At 56.5% G+C, this 9728-nt stretch overlaps 1 protein-coding gene; it reads right to left on the minus strand.

The window, feature by feature from the left end:
- Positions 1 to 7391: 7391 nt before the first annotated feature.
- Positions 7392 to 9512, minus strand: CHC_T00009499001 (cytochrome P450 family 808A-CYP808A1). XM_005717671.1 is given in 2 exon segments: positions 7392 to 7928; positions 7929 to 9512. The coding sequence occupies 1 exon segment, from the start codon at positions 9510 to 9512 to the stop codon at positions 7929 to 7931; it is 1584 nt and encodes a 527-aa protein (XP_005717728.1). The 3' UTR covers positions 7392 to 7928.
- Between the last annotated feature and the right edge of the window lie 216 nt (positions 9513 to 9728).

Genomic DNA, 9728 nt, shown 5'->3' on the forward strand with positions numbered 1-9728 from the left:
GGTAGAAGTTGGTCTTGTTGCGACGGTAGAATTTGTCCCAGTTCTTCGACGACTCCCGCGCGTACTTGGAGGCCCAGAAGGGCGCCACGCCCGTTGTGATGGTACGGTAGGCGTCCGGGTCCATGACGGATCTTGGGTCCATGGCGACACTCTGAGGGCGGGTTGAAGACGAAGGGGTTTTTCGATGTGGTCGAAGGTCGCGGGCGTTGCGAAGAGAAACACCGTATTGGACATTGTGGAAGACTGCAAAAGGTCGCGACTTTTGTTTTGTGCCTTTTTAAAATTAGTGAAAAATAAGAAAGTGAGAGTTGGCAGAGGGGATCACTGCTGGCAAACGACTGGATGAAGAGATCCAGCCGATAGATCCGGCCAGCGGCCGGATCTATTCATTTAGTCGTTTGCCATGTCTCCGTCACTGCCGCGTCGTCCCAATGGCCGTTACCCCTATTCTACGGACCCCCTCTTCTCAACGTCTTTCCATCCCTCCCTCCTTCCCCCGCCCCCTCCCCTCCCTCATTAGCTCATGACGTCTGCACGTTGACCCACCCCAAGTGCCAACCATGAATTCCGAGCAGCACTCCGAGGAGGGGGAGCGCCTCAGGATGATGGACATGCTCGCTAGAACCACGGATCGCACCGTCCGTCTGGACGCCATCATTTGTTGAACGATGCGCGAAACGCAGTCGATTTCGTCGCGGTCATCCATCACCGGCCACTGCCAGCGACGCCCTGGTCAATAGCGCACATGGGCTGGTTGGGCATCACAGCGTCATTGCAGCTGTCACCCAGTCTCAAGAATCCACCCCTCATTTCGCTTCATGACCGCGCCCGTTTTCCACATCCCAACCCACACCCCGCTCTCTTCCACACTGTCAGGCTAAACAATTGTTCTCCACGTTGTTGCATCTATCCCGCCACCCGCGAGAACAGTAACCTCTGTCAACGCGTTTCTGCATCGGAATGGAAACCCTCGCACTCTCCGACGAGCAACAGCGCTCCTCCGTGTCCGACGGCTACGTGGTCCTGCGCGATTTCATCCCTTTCGACAAGCTCGAAGCCGCCACGAGCTTCATCTACCAGGCCTCCAACGACGGCGAGTACCAGCAAACCACTCGCAAGATCCTCGGCGAGGACATCCCGGTCCCCGACTTTGACGCGGCCATCAGGAAAGCCCCGCAAGTCGTCGAGCTCATCTTCCGCACGGCCTTGCAAGACGTCGTCGGCGATCTCTTCTGCACCGACCTCGCCCAACGTCACAGGAAATGAGGGCCGCATTGTCTCCATCCCGCCCTGTCACGCACACGTGCAACGCGCCAGGCCCGTCGATGACCGCTTCCCGACGCGTAGGTGGCATGTCGATGCCGGGGAGGGAAAATACCGCAAGAAGGGCTCAGCCTTTTCGCTTTTGGTCAGCGTTGCTCTGTCGGACGGCCAGGATGTCGACGAGAATAGGGGGCAGATGACGTTATGGCCAGGTAAGTTTGGGTTGCATAACTCATTCCGCGCGTTTCGTCCATCTGTTTGTTTTCAATCATGTGTCTGACCTATTTCCTTCTCATACTTGCAACATAGGATCCCATCTTATTACGCACCGCGGAATTGCAAGAGCTGCTGAGACGGAGCGTTGCCCATTTGTCTCCAGATGTAAGTTGCCTGCGATCTTCTTAATCATTCCCTGACCCTGCTCACCGATGGTTTTACTGTTTATACTCGCTTTTGTCAAATGCTATGCAACTGACGTAGAATGCTGAATGAAACGCACTCCATGAGTTTTTGAAAGAGAAGCCGGATTGTGGAACTCCGATTCGGGCCCTCATGCGGGGCGGTGATCTGTTGATAGCACATCAGCGACTTGCACATAACCTCGCCTTAAATCTGAGCGAGAACCAGGAAGAACGTTTTCTTCAGCGTTGCTCACGCCCTGATCAATGATATCGTCGACGAGCAAATACGTTCTCCAACTCCATGGGTTGGATTCGAAGGTCTCGACGAATTTATAGAAGAAGGGGCAGCAGACTTTGCAGGGAAGCGAAAATCAGCAAAGAAGACCGAAAAAGCATCTCCAGTTGTCTCTTCTCGAGAAAAGTTTTCTGGAGGCGATCTTCGCCTGACGCGAGAGCAGAAGGAAACTTTCATCAAGGATGGTTTCGTCATACTACCAGAGGCTGTTTCGAAGGAGCTGGTGAAGACGGCCCTCGACCTTGTCAATCAGTCCTATGAAGATGGCAAATACAACCTTAATGGCGCTACAAGACCTGGTGCTAAGCGTCCTTCTCCCGCGTTTTATAAACCGATAAAGCGGGCACCTCAAATAGTAGACTTGTTTTACAAGTAACGCAGCCCCTCCTGCTTGGCGCTGTGAATGAGGAGAGATGCCGAGGAAGACGACATGGACATGGAGATTAGTTTTGAGCCCGGTATGTTGGAGAAGGGTGAGGAAATCGTGAAATGGAAGCTGGAAAAATAGCACGAGAGTGAAACACCGTGGGAAGCTCGTTTACGGAGAATGGAAGAGAGGAAGGCGGAGAAGAGGTGATAGAGAAAGCAAAGCTTTGCTAGCGAAAACGGGGAAGAGGATGAAAATGGAGTGGCTGAGGACACTGTCCCCAGGCCGACAAGTAGAGCGAAGAATACTGAGTGCGTGGTGAAGAAGCAGGTGTATTTGACTTAAGTTACTCCACCACGGGGCATGCACCAGCCATCGGGTTCCCGTACTAGTGGATGCAAAATCACCGGTGCACTGTCATCGTCGCCTTCTGCGATATCGATGCTTGTTGGTGGTGCAGAGTGCATGTTGCTTGACATTTTGTTGACGGGAGGGGGGCGGGGGTGTAGAGATTGCTTGTGCCGCGGATGATAAAGATGGGTTCCCTCTGCAGACCCACCGCAAATGGATAATTCGCTAGGGGGAACGGTGTAGGGAAGAAGAAATGGGCAGGTGATGCTTGCGATTTTGAGTAGAAGCTAGGATAATGAAGCAGTGTTCTGACAACCTAACGTTTATGGAATTGAATCTATTGCTAAATAAAGAGTCTCATTAAGTGGTGCGGAGCAGATTCTTGATACCATTGCCCCGCCTCAAAGAACATGTCAGCAGCAATAGTACAATATGTTGTTTCAGTGGATTGTCATTGTGCAATACTTTATATGAATATCACAATTGCAACAGCGTTCCTCGTAAAAATATGATACCGAAATTAGCGTTTTCACTTGGTACATCAATACCAATAAAACAATATGTAATGCCGGTTGCCTCATTAAAATAAACAAAACCATTACGATATGACCTTGCAGTGTAATAGCAAAAAGAGTGAGAAAATACTACTATTGTTAAAAACCCCAAAAAATGGAGGAGTGATTTCGGACTCATTCTGATCACTATGATAATTGTCAGCATTACTAAATCATTGTTCCAAAGTCAGCATCGTAGGGTATGCACACTGTTACTTTAGTAACGAAATTGACTATATGACTTACCAGTGGCCGCATTACACCACGCCGATCTCCCACCAAAATTCTGGGAAGATGCAGTACGAGATGTAGCCTTCAAATACAACATCATGCGGCATAGCGCCACCCAACAAAGTCCATGGACACTCTGGCACGGACGCCCAGCCCACATGACCCGCATCTTCGCATTCGGGCAAATCGGCACCGCCCCCATACACGCCCACAAAACCAAACTACAAGGGCGCAGCGAACCCGCAAGATATATGTACCCCATATCGGAAACCCACGTCATGACCCTCACCATACACAACCCCCGATACCGCATCATCAAGGCGACCGACTTCCGACCATACGCCAGGCACCAGGACCCCAAGCACACGTCCAGCCGAGCTTTCAATGTCACAACCTCACGACACAAAAAGCGGCAAGGCACGCGCACACCAACAAGACAAAACCCACCGCCCAGCAAAATCGACGCCACCACCACCGCTCCCCGGCACGTAAAAGCAGCGCGCAAATACCCGGACGCCCAGCAATGGGCAGCAGCACACAACGACGAGCTAGACATCCTAGACAAACAGCGCACTATCAAATGGATCCCAGCGACAAAAGTGCCGCCCAATGAGAAGCTCATCCCATTAACCATGACATACCGGTACAAGCGCACACCCGACGGCAAAATCGCGAAACGTAAAGCCCGTTGCTCTATACGAGGTGACCGCATGAAGGCAGGACAGCACTTCGACCCAAAGAGAACATCCACATTCATGGGCGAAAAGACATCTGTACGCACCTTACTCGCAATCGCCGCAGCAAACGAATGGACCGTACAATACATGGACATCACCACAGCATACCTCCATGAGTCCCACGACCAAAAATTCCCCGTCTACGTCCGCCAGCACCCACGATTTGACGGCACAATGAAACATCCCCACCAAGCGGGACAGCTTCTCGGCAACCTCTACGGAGGCCGTTCAGCGGGACATCGCTACACATCCGGACTGCAAGAACACCTAAAATCGCACGGCTACCGCCAATGCGACAGTGACCCCTGCCTGTTCAACAGCGCCAAGGCCGACAGCACGCTGCTCGTCACCGTCAGCATGGAAGATTTTTTAGTCACCGCGTCGCACCAACACCTAATCGACGACCTCCTGGCCACGCTGCAGAAGAAGTACACCATCAAGAACCTCGGTTTTCCAACCACGTATCCCGGTTGGCAGATCAGACGAGATGCACAAGGCAGCATACACGTATCACAGCAACAGGCCATCGAAACCATTCTCCAGAAGCACAACATGGCCGAATGCAACCCCAAAACCACACCCGTGCCGCAAAAACCAAACAAAACAACACTGAACGAGACGGCACCCATTTACCCCACCCTAGCCAGCCACTATCGCTCCATCCTCGGAGACCTGAGATATATCGTCGACAGCACTCGATATGACGCATATCATACCAGTAACCAGCTAACAAGACACAGCCAGCAACCGACCCAAGCAAACTGGCATCAGCTCAAATGGTTACTACGGTACCTCAAGGGCACCAAAGCCCAAACCATATCCTACCACGCCAGCTCACCCGTCTGCCTCCGAACGTACAGCGACGCCGACTACGCAAACGCGAAAAGTCGCAAGTCACTCACAGGAATTATCCACACAATCGGGCACTCACCGATAGCATGGATCTCCTCTCCGCAAGACGTCGTGGCCCTATCCACATGTGAAGCTGAATATATAGCTGCCTCCCGCCCAGCTCAACAAACACTATGGCTCCGCCGACTGTTCGAGGACATGCATCACCCCCAAAAACACCCAACCACCATCTTCATAGATAACAAATCAACCATCCAGATAGCCGAAAACTCGGCCCCCACACGTCGCCGCAAACTCATCGATGTGAGGCACCACCACCTCCAGCACCACATTCAGAGCGCGAACATAGCAGCAGAGCACATCCCCACCGTGCACAACCCCGCCGACCTGTTCACCAAAACGCTAGGCCCCATTCGGTTTAAGAAGCTGTGCCAAATCATTCAACCAAACGGCACTCGCAGCCCGGATCCAAGAGCACACCCCAGCTCCACATCCGCGCGCACCCCTCAGCGTCCCCCGGGACTGACGGACCGCAAATCTCTTCATCAGACGCTGAAGGGTGCACGCGTCACGGACCGCAAGGACAGACTGTCCGCATTACAGTCTGTCACACGCGGTACTTAGACCCACGAGACGGCGACGACGAGTAAAGACCGAACCATGAGGATTACGATTTATCATCCGCCTTTTACAACGGAGTGGTGCGATACTGACTGATCTCAGCCGCGAGAGTATCTGTTTTATTGAGATTGAAGGAATACGGTACAGTACACGTATGTAAATTTACCTCAACCAATGCACTGCCTCCATTTCTAAGTTACCGTACAAGTCCATCTGTCCATCTGTTCCTCTGTCTATCTCGCTCTCCCAGCTGTCTTAAAGGAGGCCCTGAGGGTCTCCACTCACTCTTGCTGCTCGCAACACAGACACGCCATCACGGCAGGCACGCCATCACGGCAGGCAATCAGCTGATAACCACAGCGGTTCATGCAAACGAGTTGACTTTACCCGACGGCCGCAGCCTCATGAAGACCTGTAAGACGAAAGGAGGTAACGCGGAGTTCGTACAACCCGCCCCCCCCCCCGCCCCCTCCCTCTCTCCCTCTCTCCCTCTCCTTCTCTCCCAGCCTGTCTCCTGGCCGCCATTGCTGCCTAAAGCCGCCCACGCAACCCTAGCAAGCCCCTATCCAATTCCCTCACAAGAGAGAGTAGCCTCCCTACACTCATCGCCACAACACAAGCCAAAACACCCCGTCCTCCTTACAGTCCACCTACCGCACGCCCAGTGCGGCCCACATCATAAACTTACCCGAAGCCACCGTTCCAATAAATTCTCTCAGTCTACTGTCTAGGACAATTCCTCATGTCGTCCTCCGCGCACGCCAACTTCACCCGAAACCGTCTCCAAGTCCCCGCCACCACCAGCGTTCCCTCATAGTCCGCGAGGAGCTGCCCCGCACAGTTAAGCTGCCCCACACCGAACGGCGCGAGCATCCCGGCCCTCACGCGCCCCGCCCTCCCCTCATCAGTCCACCGTCCCGGCCAGAACTCTTCCGCCCTCTCCCCATCTGGGCTTCCGTCAGCATCTGCTCTCGTGCCCCACCCCCCACCTCGCGCTGCAGCTCGGCGGCGATGCCGCCCGCCACCGCCCCTGACCGGCCCACCTCGCACATGCACCACGCCAGCGTCTGGGTGGTCGTGTGCGAGCCGGCGAGCGCGAACTCCATCACCATCGACACGAGCGCCTCCTCCGTCGTGTCCCTCAGCACCAGCAGCGCTTCCAGCATGTCTGCCGGCCGCGCCGCCCCTCGCACAGGTCGTCCACGGCGGCGGCCATGGCCGCGTGGAACTCGCGCATGGACGGTTGAACGCGACGGGCAGCGCGCGGCATAGAGAACAGCTCGCCGCACACAAACGTGGCGAACAAGCGCAGCATCTTGGGCGCGTGCGCAAACACGCGCGCGTCCCTGACGTGCGCGATGTCGCCCAGGTGCGGCGTGACCAGCACGCGGGACGCGCCGACACGCATCATGAGGACCGGGCCAGACGCGCCCGACAGCTGCAGCAGCGCGTCGCTCACGCACAATGGGTCGCGGAAATCGTCGCGCACCAGCCCTGGGCGCAGGAAGGAGAGCAGGTGCGGGCCCAGCACGAGCGAGAGGCACGGACGGCACGCGACGAGGAGCAGGACGAGGGAGAGAAGCAAGGCCGGGAGTATAGTTCCAAACGGTGGGAGGGGGGGCGCTGCCATGGTGGGCCGGCGTGGAGGGGCAGGAGAGGGTGGGTCGCGACGTGCTCTGCCAGGGGCCGCGATAAGGTGCACAGGTTGTGGGACGGGATGGTTAGTGATCATGATGATTCAAGTGTGCTGTACACGTGCAGGTTCTGACATCTACTATGACTGTTGATCATCTCAAAGCATCACATGCATGAGCCACCCTACCCTTGTATATACGTAAGCTAAGTGCGTTATTGTACCGGTAACAGTTTCCGTTTCGAACCATTCGTCCCAAGGATATTGCCGCACTTGTATCTTCGCTTTTATTTCCTTCCGCCCCGTCTCTCGAAAGAACGAGATAGTTCATCTCGACTATGCCACTTTCGGCAACACGCGCCGGTGGAACTACTCTCGCGACAAGTCTGTTTCTTTAACGCCGAGCACCAGAACTGATGTGATGTGATTTCTCACATCACTTTTCGCTTTCCAATGCATGCGTTGCGTCGCCTGCGGAAGCCGTGCTTTTATTCCGGCCTCCCGTCGCTCGCCACCTTTCGCGTCAACTCTACACTCCCGTCTCAGAAAACCCTACATGCAATCATCCTCCTACATACTATTTATCTAACCACAACTATTCCTCCCAACCATCAAAGTCCCTCTCAGCGCAGCTCTACATACATCGGAATGCCCTCCTCCTGCCCGGTGCTCTTATTCAAGTACCGCGGGAGATCGACAAAGTTGGACCGGTTGACAACCTCGTCCTTCTCACACGCGAGCTGAAACTTGAATCGTCTATGCAACTCTGCGATAATCAACGGGCCCTCATAATCCGCGAGGAACCTGCCCACGCACTTTATCTTCCCTAACGCGAACGCCGCGTACGCCCCGAACGGCACGCGCTCCGCCTCGATGCCGCGGCGGCCCCACCGCTCGGGCCTGAACTCGTCGGCCTTGCTCCAGATGCCAGGGTGCGTCTGCATGCGCTTGATGTTCCCGTACAGTATCGTGCCCTTGGGCAGGCGCACCCCGGTCCCCTTGAGCGTCACGTCCTCCGTCACCACGCGCTCCAGCAGCGGGCTGATGGGGTGCAGCCTCGTGCTCTCTTTCCAGACGTTCCGCACGTACTCAAGGGTATCCACCTCCTCGAACGACAGCATCTCATCGGCGCCCTTGCCGCCAAACTTGCGCGCAAGCTCCTCGTGCACGGCCTCGCGCGCGCGCGGCACGCAGCACGTCTCGTACAGGCTCCACGTCATCGTCTGGCTGGTGGTGTACGAGCCTGCGATCGCGAACTCCACGATGAGCGAGGCCAGCTCGTGCTCCGGGACCTGGTCCAGGCTCAGGATGGTGTCCAGCATGTCGGGCGCGCGCGCCTCCTTGTCAGCGCGGGTCTCCGCCAGGCGGCGCTGCACAAACTGGTTGCACATGGCATAGATGCGCTTCTTGCACGCGAACAAGCGGGCGCGCGAGCCCGCCCACTCGAACGCCGCGCGCACCCAGTACTGCACGTACTCCAGCATGAGCTCCTCGGAGAGGATGTCGATGTCGGCGGCGAACTTGAGGCAGTCGGCGGGGGAGAAGTCGCCGCCGAAGGCGACGTTGAGGATGATCATGAAAGTGGTGGACGAGAGGAGGGTGGAGATGTCGACGGGCTTACCTGCGGCGGCGGCGCGGCGGAGGGCCTCGCACAGGGTGTCCACGGCGCGCTTCATGGCGGGATGGAAGCCGCGGAGCATGGAGTGGTTAAAGTTGCGGTGCAGGGCGGCGCGCACGACGCGGTGCTGCTCATGCGACATGGCGAAGATGCCGCCGGGGACGGCGAGTTCGAAGATGGCGCGCATGCGCGGCGCGCGCGGGAAGAGGCGGGTGTCGGAGGACATGTGGACCATGTCGGCCGGGTCGGTCGTGAAGACGACGCGCGAGAGCCCCAGCCACAGGGCGAAGACTTCGCCGTGCGTGCGCGAGATGGCCGACAGGCACTCCGTGAGGCGGTTCGGGTTGGCGTGGAAGGTGCGCACGGGCCCCGGAAGCAGCACGGACAGCAGCGGCGGGCCGCGGAGATACGGGCGGCGTGGCAGCAAGTACAGGACGAGGAGCAAGAACGGGAGGAGGGGGAGAAGGGCGTACATTGTGGAGGAGGTGGTGGGTGCGGCAGAGGGTTTGTGGCGGCGGGGGTCGGGGGGCTTGTTATATGCTGGAGGCAAAGGAGGTTGCGGCGGGATGAGATGTGAGTCACATCTCATCCGCGCCCACAAGTCTCCACCATCTCACATGATGTGAGCGCCCACAAGTCTCGAGCGGCCACAAGTCTCCACCATCTCACATCGATGTGAGCGCCCACAAGTCTCGAGCGCCCACAAAGTCTCCACCATCTCACATGATGTGAGATGGTGGAGACTTGTGGGCGTGGGTGCTGGACATACGCGCCTATCACAAAAGCCGGGCGGTCTGTACGAGGC

Source organism: Chondrus crispus, genomic scaffold, assembly GCF_000350225.1.
Source record: "Chondrus crispus Stackhouse genomic scaffold, scaffold_335, whole genome shotgun sequence".
Lineage (NCBI taxonomy): Eukaryota > Rhodophyta > Florideophyceae > Gigartinales > Gigartinaceae > Chondrus > Chondrus crispus.

Excerpts from the sequence above, each read along its gene's own strand:
- CHC_T00009499001 (XM_005717671.1), bottom strand. The coding sequence starts at position 9,512 with ATGAGATGTGACTCACATCTCATCCCGCCGCAACCTCCTTTGCCTCCA.